Raw genomic sequence first — 26148 nt, forward strand, 5'->3', positions numbered from 1 at the left:
TTTTTATTTTTTACTGTACCACCAGGAAAACTTCTTTGTGCAAGATTGGTGAATTGTTTTAAATTTATGTGTTCAAACTTTCTGGTACTCAAGAATTCTGAAAATGGCCAAATTTGACTGGGATGAAAATATACCATTGTCGCCGGTATCATTTATATTTTCCTGAAAGGAATTTATAGCACCTGTAGTAACTCCAGTACAACAGTAAACCTACCTGATGTCTTGTTTTCTTTTTTTTTTCTTTTTTGCGCCTATGTACCATTGCATTCCGGTATGTACAAAAATGTCAAATGTATTTATCATTATCAAATGCTTTTCTAAAATAAAAAGAAATCCCACCTGATTGTTCGAGCATATCAAACACACGTGCAAATCCATAGACAGCCAATACAGTCTAAACAACACAAGACAAACGCTGTCTAAACACAAGCCGATTTTCAGGCAAAGTTTCACAATTACAAATATTGCAATCGGCTGCCACAGCATGCTCCAACATTTTTGCATAAGATAATACGTAGACTCGGGTAAGTATGTCAGCTGTCAATAGATCGTCGCTTTCAGGCATATGAGCTATGCGGCCTTTTTTCATTCAGAAGCTATTATTGAACTTTTATTATATCTACGTATATGTATGATGCCCAGTCTCGCAATGCGCATGACAAGTTTCACGCAAATAACTGGGTGTACGTTCCACTGCATTCTAATGAGTGGGTTCACAGCTTCCTTTATACTTGTCTTAATCTGATGCGGGTTATATTACCACCCACCAGTACCGATGTTGGTACTATAATACGTAGAATTCAGCAGAATACAGCACTGTCTAGTTACAATCGCTACTGCCGCTGGGGTCACCTGGTGAGCGAGCCGCCAAACTCGCGACATATCGATCGATGGACGGCGGTTCGATAATGGCGCGCTGACTCGGTAACCCGGAGAACGGGACAGAGCCCGGCCCGACAGAGTGGCGCCTGCGGGCACCTGCTGCCACCGTCGGCGCAAGCAACGAACCCGGGGCTCCGACGCGGGAGGCCTAAGCTTGCCACCGCCCCGCCCGGAGAAACCCCGCTGGAAATATTCGAGGTGGGTGCGCTTTTTGTAATGCATCTTGCGCTGAGAATCTTCTCTCATCGGTTTACTCGGAGAAAGTGGTCAAATCTTATCGAGAAAGTATACATGCGCCGATGCGCATTTACGCCTTTCTAGTACGACGCCAACGGCAGGTCAGACCGTTGGGTTAGGCTTAACAGCAGGCTTGTTTGTCTCATAGCAGACGACAGTTCGCGATGCTCCCAGATTCTGGGGGGAAATGACCTTGAAAGCACACAGGCACAGAGATCGTCTGCTATGCAAGCGTGCAGACGAGGAGCGAATAAATGCCTCGTATTAATTTTTTTTCTCGTTATATGTAGCGTGACGTTTGTTATGCGGTGTAGGAAAAACTGGAGTGAGCTGCGGCGCAGTTTAGCATTCGTGCTGCGTCGCGCAATGCCACTCCAAGAGTAATAAGTGCATGGGTGCGGTCATCGCTGCTTCTCTTTGCTCCCCGATTTCCTCTGAGCGTTTGAATATTTAGTTTCTGTGAACGTCGACAAATTATCACTGTTGACAGGACGTGAGAGGTCTTGAAAATGCAATTTCGGGGATGGTTTTTTTTTCACCCGAAACGCATTGTGTACAGGCGCGCCAGATAAGGAACAGTCGAGCGGAGCTATTGTCTTCGTGTCTCCGGTATAACCGGCCTTGAACCTGCAATTAGCGTTGTGCAATGTTGAGTCTGGGCGCCGTTCTGGCGCAGGTAAAAAAAAAAAAAAAGGCTAGTGTACAATGGCGCTAATTCGTCACTGCAATGGCCGGCCGCCATTTTTTTTTTCTTTTTTTTTTTTTTTTTACAGCAGAGTCTGAGTATTGGTCGACTGTACAGCAGCGATATTTAGGAATAAATTTTGGCCTAAACTGCAAAAGTTTATCGTTGTCTTAGCGTTTCGCCACCACCAACGGCCGCACCTCTGACAGCACTTTCCAACGCGAAATCTCTTAAATGTTCACCGTGGGTTTAAAGTGAAGTCACTGAACGGTATAGCTGATATAGCGCACGCATGATCCTCAATTACGCAGACTGGAACGATCAAACTCTAACAATAATCATTTTTTTCCCTCCCTACTTCAATCGTTTACCGTTTCTTTTTAAACAAATTTTTGACTTGAATACCATGAAAAATGCCGTGCGTCCTACAACGGCGCTGAGAAGTGCAACTTCATCTTGCATATGCACTAAGTATATGCACTAACATGATTACGTAGGAATCGCGTAACAGCTGATGAATGATAATTTCAAGCATCCACGTTTTCGATTGTGCTTATCCATTTCGTTCTGTAGTTGCCGACACGAGCAGACAATACAATAATTTATTGTTTTTCCGTTCATTATAAATTTCTGGAAAATTGTATGAAAGCATTATTTAAAGTTCGAACTTGCGACTTTGCATCCCGATGATGATATTTATAGCGCCGAAATATAACGTTAACGATGGACTAATTACGTCTTCAAACGCCGTCACTGCGTTCTCGCTTACACAGGCAGTCAATTTGCCGTAAACATGGGTTTCCGAGAAGGTCCTAGATGCGCGGATGCTCCAGAGTGTGTGTAGAGGGGTCCCTATAAAGACGCCATGGGGCGGAGCCTGGGAGCATTCACGACCAGTGCACGGAGAGATCAACGCGAGCGGTCGTGGAGGTCACGATGATCACGGTGCAGACAGCAGGCGCGTGACCGAGAACAAAAAGAGGCTTTGTGCGAGAAAAAAGGAACCCTCGTGCGTGCTGGGTGGACATGCTCTCGCCACCCCAGCACCTCAATGGCAGCCTTTCAGAAGCACGAGCGAGTAATTATTACGCGCCTCTTAAGACGGTGGACAATGAAGAAACGTGAGTCGTTCTTGTTCTTCTTTTTGTTTTCTTTTTGTGGGAATAACAAAGACACGCCCATCACACACCAGTCTGCGAACTGGGTATTGCCGCTTGCTAAGCTGAGACGCTTGAGAGTTCCTTGGACTGCCAGAAGATCAAATAAGTCGATATTGTCGACCATAAACCCTGACTGCTCATTGGAGGGTCAAATTCTAAAGTTAAAGCTCAGCTACTTTGGTTATCTGATGAGAAGAGAGGAGTCGCTGGAGAAAGATTTGATGTTGGGAAAGGTTGAGGGTCGCTGGAGAAGGGGTAGGCAGCGAACGCGATGGCTAGATGGCATCCTCGAGGCGCTGCAGATGAGGTTATGTGATGTTAGGAAGATAGAGACCGGAAAGCGTGGCGTGACAGCGCTCGTCTTGTGTTCCTTTGCTGTCGTGTTCGTCTGTCGCGCTGTTTTTCCATCCAATATGTTCCACCAACTCGCCCGTTTGACTATAATGGTCTATAGGGTCACGAAGAGTCGGACACGACTGAACGACTGAACTGAACTGAAGCTGAGAAGCCTGCGATATCCCGTTTCGTTCGATTGTGTCGGTAAAGTTAGAGCGCACCTAACTAGCAAAATTGTAGAATTCTCGTCTCATGTCCGGCCAGGCACTGTAAGTTGACGTTCGTGCTGATATGTACAACGTGGGTCCAAAGAGTTCGTGTGGTAGGGTTGCTCTTTACGGTAGTCCTAAATACCAGAAGCTCTTAAAAGGTGAGGCCGTGCCGGAATGTGAAGGTTGCCATCACTCTGCGCAGATTTAGCACACCACGTGGTACCATAACCTCCATACTGCGCTACTAAAAAGAAAACCATGGCGTCTGAAGACTCGGGCTGAAGGTGTTCATCCTCGTTTCAGTTGAGGATGTTGCAGTGAAAATCTTTCCCAGTGACCTCTGTCGTCGGTGTTGATGGAGTCTAATGTAGCAGTAATTATGGTTGGTCACCGATTCTAACTGATCACACTTTATTAGTTAAGCCGCCACAGTAAGCTTAGCAACCCTATCGCAAGAACACCTGTATTGGCGTCCATATTTCCCGTCATTGGGAATGCGTGACGTTTATGCTGAGTAGTAGTGAAGAAAATTGCGACGAAGCAGACAAAGTGTACTATTTTGAATCCTGTGCTTAGCTTTCTTGAAATGTTTTAGGTAGATGCACAGATGTAGAAAAAAAAAAGAAATTTAATGTCATAATTGTCGCCAGAACTAAGCCACAACTCTTATAAGGGTGTTTATAAAGTATGGTAACGAAGACAATGTAGTTTATGAATTAAAACATGCAGGACTAGGTTGTTTATGAACAAGGAATGCTAAACAGGAGACTACTATAGAATTTATATAGCTAGGTACCTGGTATGACTCTCAAAATAATCTCGAAATTAAACTGCTTTTGTGTACCACTTATTTATTCATATGATACATTTTTACATCTATGTGTTCCTTTTAGTTCGTGTACGCGCCACCGGGGTATTTATGATAAAAAATATTAACCTGCTAGAATCCTATGGGATATTTACCAAGAATAACTTTTCTTCCAGTCATTTTGTAACTTATAATGAGATATTTAAATGTGCACCTGGTTTAAGGTGCATGACTGGTTTCAGGTATACGTTGGCAGATTCTTAACCGCTTATTTTTTCGATTAAGCCATTCTGTGTTTCGTGGACACTTTATTTTTGCATCGTCATCGTTTGCAATTGCTTCCTAAAGCCTTGGCAGAAGTCAATGTGGAAAACAGGGAACTATACTCCGTTTCGCAAACTGTTTGTAGCACTACCAGAAACTGAGGGCGATCTGGGCCAATCATGGTAGTGCGCACTACATGAGTGTATTCTTACGCGCCTGTCGACAAAGGTGTAAGAATATGGGAGGAAAACGGTGATTCTGTGCGCGTCACACTAATTGGTCTAGCCCGCTCACAGACACTTTTCTTTTGCCTGCAAACGAACTGTAATCAATAATCATGCTGAAATTCCTTCTTTTTATTAAATTACTGCTTTAACTTGAAATAAAACGTAGTCGCTACATTATTGTAAGTGAATGGTATAGTGACGGGATATTAATTATAGGCCCTAATTACGCAAAATTGGCTATAATGCAATAAATTGGCATAAGTACTCCAGAGTAAAAATCGGATAAGAATGCGGTTTAAGGGTCGTGTTACAATTTAAATAAACTCAGTTCACATGCCGCTATGCAAGAGCTGTATGATAAATATTAAGTGACGTGTTTTATTTCTCCTACTGGTGGCGGCCAAAGCGTGGCGTCAGTAAATTTTTAATATGAATAATAAAAAAATGCGGCACCTTTACACATTAAGCCATAGCATATCCAATGGAAGAAGCTCACTGTTGCTCTAGTGCAAGGGTTTTGAGGAAAAAAAAAATTCTTCATGTGGACCATCCACCCACAATTCACCGCTGTAACGCCTTATTGTCCATGCTAAGCTAAGTCAGGCAATGTTGCCATTTCGATTCTTATTATATTCTGCACCTCTCGTCCTCATGCTTTTTCTTTATTCATATATTAACAAAAATGATTTGTTCGGTTTCATGCAACGGAAATCAATAAGGGCCGACCGCTCCCTTCAATCTTCGTAAAGGCTGGTGCTATCTCCTACCTCTGCGCTTCACTGTTACTTTTACGTCATACTGAAGGACAGAATGGACCGCGATACACTGCTCAATCAGGGGCAGGGAAAAGCGAGATTAGAACCCTGTAAGACATCTTTATAATTTTTAATTGAGAGTTTGTTGTTGAATCTCTGTGTGCCTGATCGGTGATCAATACATTAGATATTTCATCACGATAGAGGGACCATAGATTGATGTCAAAGAGGACGACCTTACTTGGACTACTATAGTATCAGCGCGTAGTTTTAGAAAACAATTATTATTGATTAGTAAAACCGTGCACAAATCATTCACTTTATAACGACCTTTAAGAAATGAAACATATACACCTATCTCACTTTTCATCTGGTTTCTGTGCAGGTTGACTTACATTGATCGGTTGGTTTTTTTAATGATGGGTTTTTATTTCAGACATTCATTACAACGCATTTTTGCAGCAACATATCTGGATCTCTAGCTAAAATATGTAGTTGGCATCCAATGAATTGATAGCCTACAGGTTATCATACGAAAATTAAATGAATAGAACGTCAAAGCATCAAAATGTGAACACATAGACACGTCATATACACACTGCTTTATTCGCATCGAGGAAGCTTTCGACCTAGACGAATGAACAAACAATGCAATTTAGATACGTGAACAGCGCTAAAGAATAGAACTAAAACTGCACACACTTGACACGCCCCACCCTCTATTATCTTCCTGTGATCGCACTTGCTTCCGCAGTCAATAGGAAGTGAATAACCGGGTCAGTTCCTGGAGGATGACCCCCGACCAACTCGTCAAGACACGACTTTGTGCGTCCCTTCTTCGCCCAACAAATAAAACTGCTCAAGCGCAGCTGCCTCTTTTCTTCGGCCGCATGCCAGCCAAGATAGGCGTGACCGCTATTTTGATGACCGATAGTGAAGCCGCACTTGTGTGCAGCAACCCTTTGAACAAACGGCGACAGGTACGCAAGATGTGACTACGCAGTGTTCGGTTCTACGTGAATGTAAACAACAAAAGGAGCTGCCACAAAATAGCAGTCCGGGGAGGGGAACGAGAAAGGTTCCCGCTTTTGTCACGACGACCACCACCGCGCACGATATCCGATTCGACCCGCTTGACCTTGGCGAGTGACCTCTTCCTGGGGCGCCATCTCTTAAAGGGTCACACCTGGACCGAATGTGCGCCAGTGGTCCCCGGACCACCAAGCGGATAAGAACCGTATACGTTGCTTGCGATTCGAGACTCCTTCCAGCTCTCTTTTTTAATGTCCAATGTGTTAGTTGAATTGATTCGGATAAGCCTTACTGGCCTCGAATCAAAAAGTTCTCTGGAAGAACCGCTAGAGGTTGGTTTAATTGGAGGTATACCTTCGAACCCATTGGATGATTTCAATGTTGTCTACGAGTGCGTAGCCAGACTACACCCGCATAGCCATGCCGGGAAGGGTGAGTGACCTTTTATAAAAGCCATCTGAGCAGCACATAAGAGCGAACGATGCTAAAAAAAAAAAGAAAAAACTGATGGTACGTTATGACAAAATTGGAGCAGCGTAGATAAGAGAAATGAAAGCTAGTACGCGGGAAACAGATAAAGTGAACCTTGGCGGCAGAAACTGACTTGGGGGGTACTTCTTTCGCGCTTACCGCAAAAGGGGCATCTAGCTGAATATCAAGGAGAGTTAAGCCTATCAGATGATTAACGAAAGTCAGAGGGAGCTACAAGCTTAGGTAATTTGCTGTAATAGAGTGAGCACTTTATTGAATAGCCGGGGTATAATGATTGAGATGGTGGCATTAAGATGACAGGATGTGGCGTCACGCAAGAATTTCATGTTCAAGCTGCCGCTGCAGGCAACAATGTTGTCTTGCCAAGGCCTTAACTTTGATAGTGATGTTCGTGGTGTTAATGCCGGGTTGTCCTGACATTGCAACTTGCAAACCAATTTCAAAGAGCTGACATATGCTCGTCTCCAGCTATCGGCACTGCTTTCTCTTACTTTGCCAAAGCTGTGTACCAGTAATTTGTTTGTAAAAACGCGTCTTCGTACTTGTTCACTTCCAGGTAGACAGGTCCAAGCGCTGGGGTGAGGCCACGGCGCTATCAAGGAAAGGGACAGCGAGGAGGTGAGAATGGCCTTTCTGTTTACTTACACACTGGTCTTATTTGTGAGGGGTAGAATACATAAAGCGAGAAGTTTGTGATTTTATTAAGTGTTGTCATGAGATGGAGCTGGGTTGCTGCAGGCCCATCACCGCGGTCCATTTCTATATTGATTCATGCTTTAATTTCCGTTTTATTTCCTCTGAAAGCTTTGAGTGTATTGAAACCAATAGAATAAAATAATTACTTACTGCAGGCGTAAACGCACATACTGATATGAGTGAGACTTTTAAAATGGTATTTATTATTTCCCGCTTTCAATACAAAATCCACTTGAGCCAACTCAATTCGAAAAAAGTAATGGGTGCGCAAAAGAAGTTTAAGTTAAAGATTGAGTCAGTAGCAGACAAATTTTTTATCGCACTTTATTTACTTTTTGAATGCTCTAGTAACATAGAGTTACGCTGATTTGGAAAAAAAAAACGAAAAAATAAACACTGGGATAGAGTCCATTGCAGATTACCTGAATTAACTTCTAGGTGTGCAGTCAGCTTATACATATTATGTTTGTCACTCTGTGCTGGAAAATACTAGTGCGGTGTAGTGGTGCTATCAAACACGCGCAGAAATTTAATGCAAAAATTGACGTATGAAAATAAATGCGGACATTTTTGCTCCAAAGAAACGAAACCGAAACTGAAACTGAACCTCGCGCTTTTTCTTTTTCTTCTTCAGAGCGTCGTCTGCTGCTGCATCTCGCGAGGCCCCGTCGCCGGCGAGACGAGACGAGAGGAGCGCGATGAGAGATGTCAAGATGGCTGAACTGAAGGTGGAGGCGCCGCTGGCTCGGACAGAAGAGTGGTCCGATTTCAGCGACTTCCAAAGCTCCGAGGATGTGGAGAACTCGAACGCGTCGACCAAGTCGACGCCGACCACGGACAGCAGCGTGAGCAGCGGCGGCGGCGGGGTGGCGGCCAACGACAACTCCTTCGCGGACTGCAACTTCAGCGAGACCTTTTCCAACTCGCTGGAGGACTTGGTGAACACCTTCGACGACAAGATCACAAAGTGCTTCTGCGACTACGACGAGAACGTGGAGAAGCTCGCACCCGTCCAGATACGAACGCAGGAAGAGATTCTGAACGAGTGTCAGTGAGTAGGCGCCAACATTTCGACCTTTCTCAATTTTTTGTTTTATGCTCTCGGATACTGGAGCGGAGGATGTCGCATCCGTGGGAGAACTCCCACTACGTGCCGAACGGATGCTGTCTTCTGATCAGCTGTTATTCGCGGATCGTTATCTGCGCTTCACGCTACTTACTGTATATTTACTCCTTTATACACAGCGCTATTAACCTCGTCTTCTTAATTGCTGAAGAAAGTATTATGTGGTGCGTTTTCGAGCATTCTATAGCTGTGAAGGGTTTTGTAAACGACTCTGAAACCTGCAGTCTGAAACTGAAACGTTGGGCTAGTCGTCAAACTTACCTGGAGGGACTGTAATTTCAGTGTGCTTGTAGAGACTTTATCGTGTAGCGTGTGGTGTTACCGGTCGACTTTTGCAGCTCCCACTGTTATCGTTTGAGTCGCATCGCACTACCGAAGAAATTTCTCTTCATAACTGCCTTGAAGGAACAAAGAAAATAAAACAGCCTTAGAACCTCTCGTCGCGGTGTAGTATGTCCGTCATGTTTGAACACCGGAGCTAAGTGTGCGTTATTTTTAAAGCTACCTATGTTTTACATGCCGTTTACATAATCGCCGCATGAAGCATTGTGCGCACAGGTAAGATATGACACACCTTCGGCGCACGGATTCATTGCTTCTTGTCTGCTGTACTGTGTGTTTTTATCTCTTTATTCTTAGCCTCCCTTTCTTTTCTAACCTGAGTTGGCGTGATTCGGGCTGCCCACTACATCCTGCTATGCTTCCTCGACGTCAGCTGTTTCACGGTGGTCGCGAAACACTGCCGTTTCGGCGTTTCCTTTTTTTTTTCCCCTCTTTGTGCTTCTTCCTCTGGTGCTTTATGTGTGTATATTTTCTTTAACGATTCAACCAGTGGTACGCCTTCAGGACGGGCTGTCGTGCAAGGAAGGGTTCAGGAAGAGACCCGTGTCTCACGCATTCAAGTCGTGCCGCTGCTATCGAACGTGGCCTGTTGTTCTTCGTTGTTCCCAGTAGCAGTTTATGGGTCTTTATTTTCGTCATCGACGTTGTACTGAGTATCGTCGTCAATTTTGAAGAAAATTTCAAGATAGTTAAGCGTGAAACTTTTGAGAGAGTAATTATATCGCTTCGAGAGATCGCGGCTTCGCGACGTACAATTAAACGGAACTCGGTGTGTATTTCTGCTTCAGTTATTCTTCGTGTTCGAATTGACCCGCTCGCATTTGGATTGACCCCGATAGTACGCGACCACCGTACACGACGTGCTTTCGAAATGGCAAAACAAGTTGGAGGCTTTGGTGTAGGGTGTCAGCTTCGCCGGGTTGTAGAGGGGTACGTGCCGTTTTGCAAATCTAGGGCACACGCTCCCAGCACGATGGGGTCGCGTTCGCATAGTGGGATCCCGGGTCTCGCTTAATATAGCACCGGCCCGGCCCGGTGTTTTTCCCAGGGGTATTATTTTGTTTCCTCATTGAATTGGGTTGCTGTCACCCACCTCTTATCGCAATCGGGGCTTCGGGGCTTGCAGTAAGGCACGCATGCCGAGGAAGTTATCGCATGACCTTGTGCTGACATTTTTTCTTTTTTCATTTCTCGATCGTTTCTTATCGGCGTTTTAGAATTGGAAATAGCGCCCCCTCTGGAGACCGTGGTGTTCGCCTGGGCGAAGACAGAATTTTTCATCCCAACATGCCTTTCTTTTTTTTTTTTCTTTTTTGCAAAGTAGATTTCTGAACGATTGTAGGGAACATAATTGGTATGGTCGGTTTAACTTGCACTTAGTTAAGCGTTACAGCGTGGCATGGCTGTGTTGATATCGTGGCCATATTAAACACAGTGTCGAAAACAGCAGTGGAAGAGAGCAGAGGCTAACTTGAGACCTAATTTGAAATAACTAGCCATTTATGTCATACATGGTGCTTTTAATCTTGCTGCTTTTGCTGTATAAGTAGAATGTTATATGGCAGCTAGTGCTGGCATAGGTAACTTCAGGTGAGAAAGTAGTAGTTTAGGGTAAAATTGCCTTTTTCTAAATAACGAATCACTCATACAGTGCTTACAGTAACAATGAACTGTAAACTTGACCTAAGTTCCACACTCCAGTGCCTTGGTATCATTCTAGTTAGCTTAAAATTTTAGCCACCTAGTTTGTGTGGTTTACCTGGTAAACCAGGATGTAAAGCAGGAGCAACATTTCCTGTGAACTCTTTTTGTGGGGTTTTATGTAATCTGGTTCAAGCAGCTAGCATGCTACTGTACTGTTCACATTTTTTCAGTCCAGATATCAGAAATAATGTTTCTTTATGAAGCTATTGGGGTATCAAAGTTGGCTTAGTAACGTCTTCTAAAGTATGACGTTTGTGCTGGGAGGTCCTGTATGGTTTCTTTATGGATAACTAATTCTTTAAGTAAGGCTGCAGGTCGGAGACATTGTGTAACCCATGTCTATCAGCAAGCCTCTTATCAGTGCCAAAGGGGGGGTCTAGTTTCCCACCTTTGACTCTTAGTGACTTATTTAATAGGAGTGAATTTTATCTAATGAGTGAGTAAAAGATAGGACATGAAAGATAAAGCCAGGTCTTGATCGTCCCCACTGACTGCAAGAATACACTGTAGGCGCTATTGTGCTGGCAGGTTCCTTTGTTCCTAAACTACGCCACTCTGCTGTCTCCTATTATAGCCATCGATCAACCTGTCACATGGAAGCTTGAACTGAAAGAGTATAGCTTTTCCACACAAGCTGCTTCCCGCCATTTCACGCTGAGGCTTCCCGCTGGGTCTTCTCGGTTGCGTCATCTCATGGCCTTCAACAATGAATGGAGAGCAATAGTGTGCCCTGTGTTGCAAGTCAGCCCCGAGTTCAAGCAGTCTTATTGTTTCCCTTTTGTTTGAAAGAAATGGGAGTGTTGCGGGGAAGCAATTATGACCAGGTTGCTGTTGTTTAGAATGTGTCTGCACTTGAAGTTGCTATGAAGGTATGTAGCATGCAGGTGTACTTAGGCTATATTAAACAGTCTTTTCATTATTGCACAGGTTCGTTAATTCCTTACAAAGGTGTCATGGGGCGTTAAGTGAAACCCACATTGTGGTTAGTCTGAAAGGTGCCTGTTCAGCACTAAGAAATTCGAAACTCTTGAATGTAGATTGATAAGGAAGTTGTACTGAATAAAGTTAGTGCATTTAGGATTTCTGGTTACACTTACGTGCAGTCTACTCAGCTACAATCATGTGCTGTCTTTCGTGATGCTGCGTGCAAGTCATAATATGACCAGTGTACCACTCAATCATGCACAATGCTACTCCTCGCTCCGGTGTCTTCGTTTTTTAAATTTTGTAATAGATGTCAGGCTTTGTGTGTGCGATATATTTGGCTAAGAATTTGCACAAAGCTTTGCGGCAGTTGTCAATATTGAAAGCTGATGTCCAGCTGTGAGCCTTCAATGGTCAGTTCTTGTATCAATGGAGATAATTATATTTGTGTGTAGCCGCACATAGTAGCATTTGCTTTGGCAGAGCGTTGTGATGCAAAGACAAGATTAATTGCACTAGTTGTCTACATCTATTAAGGGCAGTTGGACATAGTGATATTAAATGCTTACGTTGGAGCATATGTTGAAGGACTTGTGCATACGGGTGCTCTCAGGGCCTTTAACAGCATTTTAGGTGGTTCTTTTTCTGCAGCTGAGATAGAACCAGTTATCTCGTGTGTCAATATTTTTGATTTCCTTGTGTGTGGTGGCAAGCTTAGGACTTGTCTTTGTAACCGTAAACTTGTGTCAGATATCCTAGCCAAGTTTGTGTTAGTACATGAGTCTAAACACAAAATAATTAAGATCTTCATTTTTTCGTTGTTTGGGCTGACAATTCAGAAGGCTGTTTCGTCATCACTGTGCGTGCTAACTTTTCTCTTAACTGCTTATTGTTTGTTTCTTGTTTTCCTGGAATGAGAGCTGTACCTTTGACTGGCATTTTGTCCAGCAATTGTTTTTTAGGGTGGAGCTTATTCATTCATATTTATAGCTTCCTTACAAACTGACATAAAATGACTTTTTTACTTGTTTGAGACATGGCATCCATGATCTTCAGTTCTTTGTAACTTTCCTTAGCTCTTCTGGCATAAGTAACCTTGTTTGAGACCTATAACTTGTGTTTGTCGCTGTAATTTAAGTTTGCTATTCCTCTGTTTCGTGTGTGCATATACGTGGTACCAGCTGTATTCGTCTCCTCATGAGTATGTGGCTTGGGGCATGTCATGGCAGTTCGTTGCATTTTTTTTTTGCACTATGTCTGTTTTTACATCTTGCATTTACTTACATTGGACAGTTAACCACTTGACAAGTGTGCATGGATGCCTGCTCAAAGATGGTCCCTTGTTGTGCCCAGTTAATAGTTGATTATGTGAGTGCAGTAGATGACCATTTTGTTTTAGTTGCCATTTGTTCCAGTTTTCATTCTCTCTAATGCCTGTGTATGCTTTTGTGTTTTGTCTGCTTTGAGAGTCCTACGCTAGAAATAAAGTCCCATGTGTTTTTCTGCCTATTCACTGTTGTGGTTGCCCCTCTCTCTCGCATGTTGCTGTGTGCTTGCATGAATTCTTTTTTCTTTTTTTGTCTTTGCTAACTGGAAGATTTGCATGTGATTTAGCTGAGAGTACTTGTAGGCATACGACTATATATACACATTTGATTATCAGGTGTCATGCTGCAATTAAGAACTACGATAGTGTCCTTAACCTTAACTACGATAGCGTCCGCATCTGAAGAAATACTTGCTAGAGGCAGTTACCATTGATGCTTTGCAAGAAAAATGGCTCTCACCATCACTTAAGCAGGCAGAGGCAGTTGAAAATGTTTATAATGAATAAATCTTGAGAAAAAGGCAGTTCTCTGATGCACAGGCGAGTGTGGACAATTTGAACTTGAAAGGAACCTGTAAAGTCTCTCTGAAATATTAATTGGAATCAAAGAAAGCAAAAAATTTTTTTTGAAGAAATACCCTTGATATATAGCTTTTATTCGAATGAACTGGAGGTGTGAATTATCGACAGTCCACTGTGCTCTCATTTAGAGCGAGCCTGATCAGATGAACAGCACCATCCCGAACTTTAGTGAGTGTTCCAGAGAATCGAGGACTGGGTGTATATGTTGGCAGTGAAAGCCATCTTGTATATCCGTCTCTTCTCTCTCCGGGAATGGAGATCTTGAATCGCTTATTCATTCATCGCGCCGTCACGGGTGTTTGGTGGTCCCTTGCCTGCTCGCTCGTCGCCTCCGTGGTGCCGCTCTTGAATCGTCGTTTCTCTTCGGCCTGTTAGATTCGTTCGTTTCGTCTTTTGTGCGGGCGGCCTTGGCGTGTCGTGGGCGCGCGCAATGGAGCGCAGCAGACTACGCGGCGCGGGCTCATCGTCTGCTTAGTACGGCCTTCCGAGCGCCGCCGCGCAGACTCGGGCAAGCTGCCAGCAGCTGCCCGAATACAGACGAAACCATGTATTTTGCTTGGCGAAGCGTCTACCGTTTTGTCTCTTTGTTTTGCCTTAGTTTTAGGCCAGTTGTACTTGGAGGCGTGTAAGGAGGTGAAGACGTGGAAGTGTACGTGCACGCTGAGGGAAAGATTTCGAAGCATAACCGAAAAAAAAAAAAAAAAAAAGAAAGTCCTATCTAGCTTGAGCTTGTCGGCTTGGCCCACTTTGCTTCCGGGAATTTCTTGGCTGCGGTTTCTTCTCATCTCTCAGCATGCTTCGCCTGCAGAGTTTTTTTGCTGGGTTTATGTGCATGTGGAACAGAACTTCCGGTTTTCTTTTTCTTTCATTTATTTCCTCTGGCAAAATTAAGTTACGGTGGTAGTGGGGTGCGCCGTCTGGTGTGGGAAAAGTGTGTTATGCACCTAAGCGTTAGCTCATTGATCGTGAAATTTTTCTATTACGGCGGCCTCTGTCGCCTCCAGTTAGTGTTCCGCGCGGATCAGAGGTAAGACAGCTTTTGCACAGTTTGTATAATTGTCCCAAGAAAGTGTGTCTATCTGTGCATGCTGAAATTCAGGCCCAACAAATGTATAATTTCTTGAAGCACGTGGTACGAAATGGGCAGCTACGATTGGGGCGCCGTAGACCGGCCGCTGTGCGTACTACGAAAAGTTGCAACCTATTGAGACAATTCTCGGGAAGGTAGGCTTCAGATACCCTCCGCACTTAGGATGCAACGCGCATAACGTGCCTTACGGCGAAAAAGATAAAAAAAAAAGAATGGTATGGTGGCCTATTATACCCGTTTGGCCCGGTGACCGACGAAGCGTGGGATACACCAGCGCAGCTTTCCCTTTGTGCGCTGTCGGGCTTTCCGGTGTCGTTTTTGCGGAAGCACTTCGTTTGCAAGGGAGAGGGTAAAGAAAGCGAGGGTCATGCAATTATGTGCTCACCACGGCTGAGGAGAAAGCGGCCACGGAGGGGTGACTTTGTCTAGAAGAAAGCGTTGCTGACGGTCATTAGCGTTTTTGAAGGACGGAGGGTAATTCTTGAATATAATTGGTTTCATTTATTGTAGCCGCGTGCCTACGCTTTGTAAGCTCGCTTGTACTGTCGTAACATTCCGCCATTCTTTGATCCCGTGCACGCTCAGTCGGAATGTACTGTAGTTTTTGCCGCGTGCCTGCAAGTTGTCGAAAGCATATTCGTGGGCACAAAAAATAAAATAAAAAAATGATAAGGAGCTTCCTAGTTCACTTACAGGCACCAGTTGTAACTATCGAAACTAACTCTTTTCTTATTAGTTGCATGCAGTCGGCAGAGAGGTGTGCGAGCTAGATTTTCAAATACGAATAGTTTAGCGTCCCTGCCAAATCGAATACGGATCGAATATTTCTACTAATATTTGCTACCTTTTAATCAACGTTGCTTTTAAATTTCATACGAAACTACAGCGGTGGCGCCAGAGTTCGGTTCTAACTTGTGCAGTCAGAGAGCTGTTACAAGACTACACTGATTTTCAAAACTAAGGAGACAAAGGAGCCGCAACATGTATTCAGTATGCTAACTCTATGAGCATCGCGTAGGTAAATGAGCTTTTCTTATTGATGACGAGATAGAATAAACTAGAGAAGTTACGAGTCTGGCGACAGCTCGTATGAGCCATGGCCTCCGAGATCCGGCATCAGAGCAAATTTTTTGAACTTGCCTAAGCCTTCAATGCGTGATCCAGTGCTTTTTGAAGCCAGGCGTTCACATATACGAGCATTATGAACGCTGCTACAGGAATGCACCACGCGTAGAGGCACGTAACCCTACATCCCGCGCGCATACTAATCGATGTACGACGCGTCGGTGCCTGCCCTGTTTTGGTGCGTAAGCTGTACTATTCAGGTGCAACTTCGGATGTCGCCTTGCTGAACCGTAAGACCTTGAGTGGAGACAGATACCGTACATTCATTCCCCCCAAAACGAGCTTAAACAAACAATATAAATTGCGGGATGGAAAGTCGGTCGAAATTTCCCCCAGGTGGTCTAACTTTTCGGAGCCCTTCACTACGGCGCTTCTAGCCTGAGTCGCTTTGGGCCATTAAACCCTGTAAACCGAGCCAGCCAAACCAACCAAATGACCTTGACCTAATTAGGTGTAGGTGTCCACCCAAAAGTGGGACAGATACTGCGCCCCCCCCCTTCCTCCAAGAAAACAACAATACAATTTAAACAGAAATGTGTAGAAAGTTACCATAATTAAAAGGTGCTGTCGCAAAACAATACAATTTAAATAGAAAATGTGTAGAAAGTTACCATAAATAAAAGGCGCTGTCGCAAAACAATACAATTTAAATAGAACTTATGTAGAAAGTTACCAGAAATAAAAGGCGCTATCGCGTGTACTCTTGAGCGTTAAACGACCGTACTAAACCGCGCAGAAATAGAAAACCCTGCTTAACAGCTAGAGCTTTCGCCCGTATCGGTAGGTTCAAGCCGTGGTTAAAAAAAAACCCCACCATATATATATTTTTTGGGAACAGTCATCGAGCTTTTATTAAAACATCCTAATATTCGAATGGGTTGGAATAATTTCCAAAATGCGTTATTTGATTCGTTCGAATACGTGGGTATTCGATTCGGTATTCGGAAGTTTTTAACATTCGAATGCTCGCACAGCCCTAGTTATGAACGATACGCGCACATCTTATCACATGAAATATAGTACCTTAAAATGTAGAGTCCCTTTTGTAGTTAAAAACAATCGTGGTTCTTAACTGCAGACGCTTCTCTCATATTATTGTAGCTTCATGTTTGGCCCGCTTGAGCGTTTGAACGAAGCGAATTTTCAGGTCCTGTGAACGGTCCACTCCGCAAGGACCAGGAAAAATTGTCGTATGCATAGCCATCATTCAGCAGTCCTGTGCGGAGCGCAGATTGTGTGCAAGCGATCGGCAGACGGCATGCAGTACGTACGACTTGTACCGGCATTTAAACACAATCGTCTGCTTGCTGCGCGAATTCCTGCGGTGCACACGTAATGTGCGTAACATGAAGCCTTTTACGGAGAAAAAAAAAAAGCTTTCCAGACAATGGAGCAGACGACGTCGTCGTATTTCCTCCTGCAACGAAAGAACCGCGGATTCGTTTCTACGAAATATTTCGCAGAAAAGAAAAAGAAAAAAGGAAAAAAAAAAGGAAGAGAGATGAGGAATTCAAGTATGGGAGATGAATCGTACTGTACGCCAGAAAAGCTCCGGGGCACCAGGCAGCGCGGACACGAACAAAAAAAAAAAAAAAGAAAAAAAGAAAGCGAGGAAACCGCCTGCAGGGCAACGGCAGCTCAGCATCCGCACAGGCAGTGACGTCACTGCTGCCGCATCGATCCGTGGAAAAGAGGCCGCGGAGGAAGCTTCGTTGCGTCCGCTGCACAGGCTGGAGTGTCTCCCTGCTTTTGAAAACCGTGAAGGGCTGTTTCTAGACCTAGCCAGTCAGGAGGCGTGTATCGTGTGCGTTGGTGCAGTATACGCATGCGCACATACCTAAGCGGATCCGTCGTCTGCTTTCGCGATCGGAAGGAGAGAACGCTCTCTGATTCAAAAGGGAAGTTATAGGGATGCCAGTAACGAAATGGTTATATGCCTCTATCGATAAGCAATCGCATTTTGCGGACAAAGGCTCTACTTTCAATGAGAAATAAAATGAAGCCAGCGGCGCCACTGCTTCTAAGGCCTTTTAATTTTTCCTTTGCGGATCACGGAAGCTAGGCTAAATAAACGCTTCCCATTTCTATAGACGAGAATCGCGGAGCCTTTCGGTCTCGGTCTCACAAATCGAGTGGCGGGGCAAAGAAGTTGCCTTATCAAATGGTGCTGGCGAAAATTTATCACCTTATTAATATTATTCTTTATGTTGCCTATCAAAATCTATTACCTTGGAAGGTCCCACCTGCGGTCTTGTACCATGGGACCTCTCGCTGTATATTATTGTACCTTGTTTTTTGATGCAAAAATAAACTTTCAACTTCAGTTTCAACCTTAACTAGAAAGAGCCATACAATATTTTATTTATTTATTTATTTATTATTATTATTATTATTATTATTATTTTTTTTTTTTTACTGAGCATGTAATTTGAATAGAGTATAAGCCTATAAGCCTCAGTGCCTCCCACTCGTTAATTGGGGATGGAGCTTTTCAATGAAGCAAGGAAGAAATTGTTGAAAAATTCAGTAGACTGTCGTGTTTGAACGGTTCCTGTCGACCTCAGAAGTTTCCGGCATATACCGTTATGCAGCTTTGCAACGTGTTATGGAAGCGGACCGCGGGCACTTGCAAACTCCAGGCGCCGGCGACACGTGGAACTATTTTGGAGGGCTGACGGGGGAGGACGGGGTCTGGGTCGCGAGCATACTAGAGCACGTCACCGGCGAGGCGCCGGCCTGTGCCTGCAGAGGCGGGGGCGGATATGGACGCAAGGGGAGCACGCAACGATGAATAAGCGGCGGCCCTCTTCTCATAGCAGACGGCGCCTCTCGCGTGCGAGATCTCCCTTTTTTATTTGCTTTGTTTGTTCGTTTCTGCTCGCTTGCTGTGTTTTTTTTTTCTTTTTTCTTTTTTTCTGGGGCGTGTGATAGATGACCGCGTTGCCCTCCGCGTTGAAAACCGTCCGCGCTCTCTGTTGATTGATTCACGGAGGACATTTATAACGAGGAAGTTTAGGATTAGTTCCCTTCACGTTGGTATATGCTAAGACTTACGGTCTGGTGGGAATGGGTGGAACGCGTACGTAGTTTTGTGTGTTCTTCATCCCATGGAAACTTGAAAGGAAACTGAAGTCCGTACACTATCTCAGTAGCTCATTTCAGCACTACCGAAACAGCGACGAGTGCAGAGGTGACGTTCTAACGTTGCAGAATGTGTAGTGCTCAGTATAAGGTTTCAAATCGAGCCTGTACGTACGCTTACGTTACGTACGCTATTTCCCTAATTTAGCGTGCGTGGCTTTTCCGTACACTGAAATAGCGTTGCTAACATGGCGGCGCGTTTCGATGCAGGACGCCTCGCTTCGGATTGAACTCATCGTTGTCTTTGGCTTTTCCAGTACGGCGACTGGTCATAAACGACGCATCCAGCTTAGTTTGGCCTATCATCAATAGCAACACGAATTAGTTGACTTCATTTTTTTATTATTATTTTTTATTTAGAGTGATGGTTCAGTTGCTGCGAGGCACATGCGAGGCCTTGGAAAAAGAACGTTGACTTGTCGACAAAAATGATTTCACTTTAAACAACCAGTTGGCGCCACTGGTTTTCAGTTTTCTGTGGTTTTTATTTGCGAGGGCGCATATATTTGTGCCTACCCGTTACAAAGGGGACAGCCACACGCCATCATCATCATCATCATCATCATCATTATTGCATTGCGTCTGCATGTACGCGGTACACCTGTCGTTGTTCGCCGCCTGTAGAAACTCTAAAGAGTCGTATAATGTACGGTTCAGCCCATTTAATTTGTGCAGAAATGTGGAGTTCAGAACTGGGTTTCAAACTGCTCACTTATGTTGACAACGAGTGTACATTGCGCACATTTAATCCCCTCCCTTGGTCAAAAGAAATAAAAAATACTGATAGTTATTTTAAAGAGATTGCAAATATAGTACTCACATTTGGTGCAAAGCTAAGCTGAACCGCGCATGTATACAGCTCTTCAGTGTATAGCAGAAAACTGCAGACTGTTCCATTGCACAAACTATATGAAGCAAATCGCTGTTCATAAAGTAACAGTGCTGAGAATGAAGACAAGGTATAGTTAAGGGCTTTTCACAATAGGGCATTATTTCCGTTTTTCTTTGCACATGTTATGACAGCGCACATGCCGTTTATAGCCATCGTGAATTAATGCTGAGAAGGTGTTGCTTGTACTAGATATGGCTGTAAATGGCGTATTTCTTTGCAAAAAAAAAAAAAAGAAAAAACGAAAGAAAGGTGTTTTTTGACAGAATGCGTTTCTGTTTTTCTCCGGCATACGCCAAAACCTCGTCAAATCGATGAACTTGCATTCTTCGCTACACTTACATACTACACGCGAGCGTGGTGTACAGCGAAATGGGGGGCATCGCATTTGGCGCCGTCTGGCCCAACGTCCATCCTTAGCGCACTGCGCCGGGACCATCGACTGCTGTGCACCAGAGTGCTGTTAAGTTTGAACGCGTTCGCAGTGCTTCATGGCGAGTGGAGAGAATAAAAAAAAAAAAGGAACGGAAGAGCTTTTTACTGAAGTGACTTAGGCGTTTGCTGTGCAGAGCAGCTTTTGAGTAACAGTACATGATGCTAAATGTGTTTGAGGGACTTGCCGAGCTGGGAAAGAAACTTTTTCTTTTTAGCCGCACGCACGCACGCACGCACGCAACAGTAGAGAGATTTAGCACACCTTAATCCGCGATCCACTACCGTGATCCGCCACCGCGCATGCGCGTTCCACTGCGCATGCCCAGATCACTTTGATGCCGATAGATGGCGCCACATACTGGATGTCGGCACATAGACCTGCCGCATCGGAACCGCCCCGCGCCCACGAGCGGTAGAGGGCCACGGCGGCGGATCGCAGATCACTGTATGCTAAGTCTCTCTAGTTACACCCTGTCGGCAAGCACCGTCGTCCTTCAGTCTAGATATCTTGGACAGCTGGGAAACTTTCTGTGTAGGGAAGGCGTAAATGTTTCCAATCTGAGAAAGCTTTCGGGATTGTTGTTGCTCCAAAAATATGTGGCTGGCAGAGATTGTCGTGCCATATATATATGGTAGTTGACCGAACTGCTTTCGCCGATGAAGGGCTCAAGCAAAGTCTCGGAGTGCCGTCGTTCAACCGCCGCCACTGCCGGTGGAGCTCGTCGAGGTCATCGGAGTTCGGCAACTAGTTCGATCGCCCGGCCGAGCTGTTTGCCACTTATCCACGGCGCGTATATGCCAGCTTTTCTTCTCGAAATAGCCCGCAGCGTGTTGCCCTGTTAGCGCTGCTGCTCTTCGAGGGAAACACTGCCGTCGCTTTGGCGGTTCCCGAAAGGGCTGTTTCTGCACTTGTCGAGGATTTATTTTCGTAAAAGCAGCGTGCGTGGCTATCGAACGGTCTCGAAGCGCGTATTTGCGCCGTCAGCTATATGCCTTCGCTGTCTTGTGGGCCTGGCCCGAGCTTTTTAGCCTATCCGAGCACCCGCCAGAGCCGATGGACGCGTAAATCAACTGGAGTGGTCTGACCACGGCGTGCCAACGTTGCCATGGCAAAAGAAATGTTTGTGGCTTGAAAGCAGAACGTTTTTTTTTTTCGATCAGTGGTGGAGCTTTCTTAATTTAATGTCCCAGAAAGCTGGGCATGTACGTCATCTGGAAACGTCTTTTTTTTTTTTTTTTTTCGTTGCTGAACAACTCTGTCTCGTTTCGCAGTAGTGGTTTGCGGCATTCGAAATGTAGGCTTGGTTGGAGGTTGCATTAGTCGCGGGACTTTTGTGAAGCTGCCATAAGTGTACATGTACTGTCAAAATATCGCGGAGCCCGCCCCAGCAATGTGTCTCACGCGTACCGCAGAGAGAATGCAATGCTTGCTTGGGTCCATATGAGCGCCCACACCAGCGGCATGTGCCAACGTACCTGTAAGGTACCCCTTCGTGTTCTCTAGGCTGTGCGTGAGAAGTTTTTATCTCAGAGGGACTCTTCGAATGATTCGACATGCGGGCGAGATGCCAGAAAGGCCGTTTTATTATAGTTCCGTCTTTTCTGCGACTGGCAAGCCCACACGGCTTCATCTTTTTCAGGTTCGTTTGAGTTATTTTCCACCTATGTTTATATTATTTTATTTATTTATGAATTTAGGGAAAGATTTATGTCGAAAAAAAGGAGAAACGAAGTGTAAAACACAATTGCAGAGGGAAAAAATACAGGTAAATTAGTATAACAGTTACACAACAAGCGCCTAAAATCAAGAGTACACGAAAGGAAAAGAAGTAAATGGAAGACCGCAGTATTTTTTCGAAAGGCCAACAGCAACAACCAATTACAACAGCAGCAGCAATAAATAGCAACGCGGTTAGTGTGACAGCTTTTATGCTAGGCGAAGTCGATCTGTAATCTGTTATTGTTTTGCGTAAACGATGGGTGCCTATAATGGCGGCTGTATACGTCGCAGACAGCTGGTTCCACTCGTGACTCGTTCTTGGTGAGAATAAATATGAGCCGGTGAGTTTGCGCTGCGAAGGTACAGGACAAGTGGGGCCGAAATATTACGGAACACGCTTGTGGTGTTTGAAAATGTCTTACGCATTCCGCAAAAAAAAAAAAAAAAAAAAAAAGTTGTTTTAGTTTGGTTAACCCTAGTTGAATTGCGATAGCAACGGCGGAAGCTCATTTTCCCTGCTACATTGTTCCCCTGTCACGCCCGATCAGTGTAAGGTGCTGCATTATTGGGGACACTTAAGCTCATCCTTTAAGAGTATGACGCGACAGCGCATAAGCCCACATATAAATGAGAAGGGTTCAATGCTGCCCGTGACCGAGCGTTCTTCGCGGCTGTTCAAGGTCAAACATGGCCCTTCCCGGGACGACGCGACTGGCCGAAACCTGGCGCAGTATTGCTATCGCAATAAAAAGATACGAAGGCAGCTTATAAGAGAGCGTGTTGTCGGGCTAGTTGGTTCTGCATAGTATATAAGAGAAATGCGCAACAACTTCAACAGGACACAGGAAGAAACACACAAAACAGTTCACGAGCGCAGCTTGTGTGCTCATTCGCTCGCTTTTCGAGTACGTCCGCCTTCCTTGGCGCTACTCAGGTGGTACTCTTCCCCAAAGACCTAGAGCAGGCGCGAATGATAGCCGACGGGGGGAGAGTACTAAACGAGGGAGGGAGAGGGATTGGCCCTGTCTGGCTGCCATTGAAGAATGGAGGCACTGGTCGCCCGATGTCCTCGCGCACTTCGCATTTGGCAGGAATTGAAATGAAAATTTATTTCGCCCGGAAACGCAAGCGGTCAAGGGAGAACAGTGAGGGCATGAGTTTTTTTTTTTTTTTTTTCGTTCTGTCCTGAGAAATTGAAACGGGGCTGCTGCGGCTTGATTTGGCGGCGCAGGTGTGGCGGACTGGCGGTGGTATTTTTTTTTCTTTTCTTTTCGAAGGATGTGTAATCAAGACACAGGGAAGTCAGGATGGAGCGCAGGGCGTTTGATGAGGTGCAGACCCATGATAATGCCAGCGGCTTGCTGTACATTTTCTTTTTAATTTAAATTTCGCGCTTCTGCTTTGAGTGGGAAAGCGTAGCGATTCCTCGAAAGTGTGTATCAGAACCGCATGGTCGCTTAGCCCGTTTTTTGCGTTGAGGGTTGCGTTATGACTGTTATTGCAGATATTACACTGGGGTGGCTGGCATCTGGTTTACTTGGCTCCCGCCAGATGGAGGTGTCGTTTTTGGCGGGAAGACGAAAAGTGAATTTTGTATTACCTAACGAGGAAACAAACAAGAACAAATGGCGTAGCATAAAAGAACATTGCAAAACCATATGTATGCGTGTTTTTCGCGCACCATTTATTGGCTGAAAGCTAACCGGCGCCCGAGCGGCTCCCAGCATTGAATTCAAGCTTCGCGCCAAAACCGACACTCTGGCGGGAACGCGCTGCGGCGCGGCCGTGTGGGCTCACAGGGTTGTGCACATCGCCAATTTACGCATAAATGCGCTGGGTTTCTGTCGATGAACTCTTACCAAGAATATATACGAAGATTTAGTCGAGCGTCCCTTGGTGCGTCCGTGGCGCAATCGTCTAAGCGCTGAGTTTGTGTGCGGGAGGTCGTTGGTTCGAATCCCGGTGGCGACATTTGTGGATGTGCTTTTTCTTATATGCGGGAATGGTTGTTGCTCCCGTGCCGAGTTCGCTGCACTTGCCTTTCCAATGATTATAACGTACTTGTAACAACTGCTGTTCACATTCTGAATACCCCTGTGGATTAGTACGATTATGAGGAAATGGCATGTGCGCGAAGCTGAAGTTTTTCTTTCGCTGATAATTTTTCTTTTATTGCGCAAAACTATAGTGCCTAGTATATTCTAGGCACTATAGCAAAACTGTCGGGTGTATGTACCCCCCCACGCGCGCACTCACGCAGTCGTCGAAAGGGACGACGGCCTAGGGCAAACACTTTCCTGCCTCGAGAGTGGCTCGCAGATGCCACCTAAATTGCTTTATCTAAAATGCGCTCTGCCATGCTCTGCACACCTCCCTGTTACTGGTTAAAAATGTGCATTCATAAGAGGCCTGGCCTTCGTCGGGAGCCGTGTTTGATATCGAGAAATTTCATCTCGGGAAACTGCCGTTGCATAATATATTCGGCCTGCTGACTCGATTTATCTGAATGTGCTTGATTTCTCTCGCTTTGGTCTCTGATAATAATCGTCTCTTCAGCTGCTTGCTAGATAGTGTTTGACTGGTGAATTTTTGTACCGTCAAACCCACTTATAACAATATATTCAAGAAGGACTTTTTAATATAGTCGAACGCTGAGCTAGTTGGTCCCACATCTCTTGAAGAAGGCAGCAGAGCAGGTAACAACACAAAGCATAAGAGGTGCACAAACACGCAGCGTTGTCCTTGTGTGTGTGTGTGTGTGTGTGTGTGTGTGTGTGTGTGTGTGTGTGTGTGTGTGTGTGTGTGTGTGTGTGTGTGTGTGTGTGTGTGTGTGTGTGTGTGTGTGTGTGTGTGTGTGTGTGTGTGTGTGTGTGTGTGTGTGTGTGTGTGTGTGTGTGTGTGTGTGTGTGTGCGCGCGCCTCTTACGCTTTGTGTTGTTACCTGCTCTGCTGCCTTCTTCAAGAGAAAGGACTTTTTCCTGGGCCAGTTAGTGCAGCACTGCAAAAGAAGACACGGAGAACGCTTGTTCGTGTCTTCTTTCATGTGAATGTGCTGTTAGCGCTTCGTCCATTTCTGAAAAAAAAATAATAAAATAACAATATTGATGTGCCACGAAAATATCATTGTTATAATCAATAATTGTTATAAATCGGCTAAGCCAAAGCAACAAAGAAAACACGTGAAACTTGAGAAATTTTATTAAAAAGGCTTACGCTTTGCACTTATTTGTAGACAAAAATACGTAATAAATCAGCTTAAATTTAATTTGACTGCTTCATGCCAATATTGTTGCACTTAGCTGCGTGAAAGATATTTAGCACAAATGTTGACCCGCAGGGACTTGATCATTCTTAGGACTTCGTGATATGGTTTGCCTGGCATGGTCGCAGGGTTCGTGACATTTTTTTTTTTCTTCCCTGCTAGGGTTTGCACTCAGTGATCAAATGTAATGGTTATAACCAATAATCTACTATTGCAGAATTGTTATATGCGGGTTATTTTACCATAGAATACATGACAAAGTTGACTGTGCTACGGCTGTCCATTGTTATATCCGATGTATTGTTCAAAGCGGTATTGTTACAAGTGGGTTTGACTGTCTTTGTTTACGATACATCTTAGTTTATTCTGAACTTACAGTTGTATTTGTTTTCCACCACAATGTTCTGATATTATATATAGTATTGCTGTGAATGGACAAAAACGTAAATGGGGTTACTGCGTTGGCAACCGATTTCTCAAGGGTAAACGGTAAGACAGTGTCCGTTCGAAAGTATACGCGAGATGCAGTCGTGTCACGCGCACAAAACCACATCCCGTACAATGTGTGTTATCGCATATATGGGGTTGCATATCAGTCGACGAGTTGTCGCACCATACGTGGGTGATGTCTCTGCAAGACCACACTCTTGGACTCACGCAAATGTTTGCGCTAACCGGACTTGGCCAGTGCCGACT

At 44.8% G+C, this 26148-nt stretch overlaps 1 protein-coding gene across 1 annotated transcript in view; it reads left to right on the forward strand.

The window, feature by feature from the left end:
* The first annotated feature begins 902 nt into the window (after positions 1 to 902).
* Positions 903 to 26148, forward strand: part of Unc-76 (fasciculation and elongation protein Unc-76) — a 48121-nt gene continuing 22875 nt past the window's right edge. Inside the window, exons 1-3 of the mRNA XM_084583532.1 lie at positions 903 to 1080; positions 7647 to 7708; positions 8421 to 8837. Of these exons, the coding sequence (XP_084439658.1) occupies positions 8485 to 8837 (353 nt within the window). The 5' untranslated portion in view covers positions 903 to 1080; positions 7647 to 7708; positions 8421 to 8484. The remainder of the gene's footprint in view (positions 1081 to 7646; positions 7709 to 8420; positions 8838 to 26148) is intronic.

This window comes from Amblyomma maculatum, chromosome 11 (assembly GCF_055883805.1).
Source record: "Amblyomma maculatum isolate TAMU_Amacu chromosome 11, ASM5588380v1, whole genome shotgun sequence".
In the NCBI taxonomy this organism is placed as follows: Eukaryota; Metazoa; Arthropoda; class Arachnida; order Ixodida; family Ixodidae; genus Amblyomma; species Amblyomma maculatum.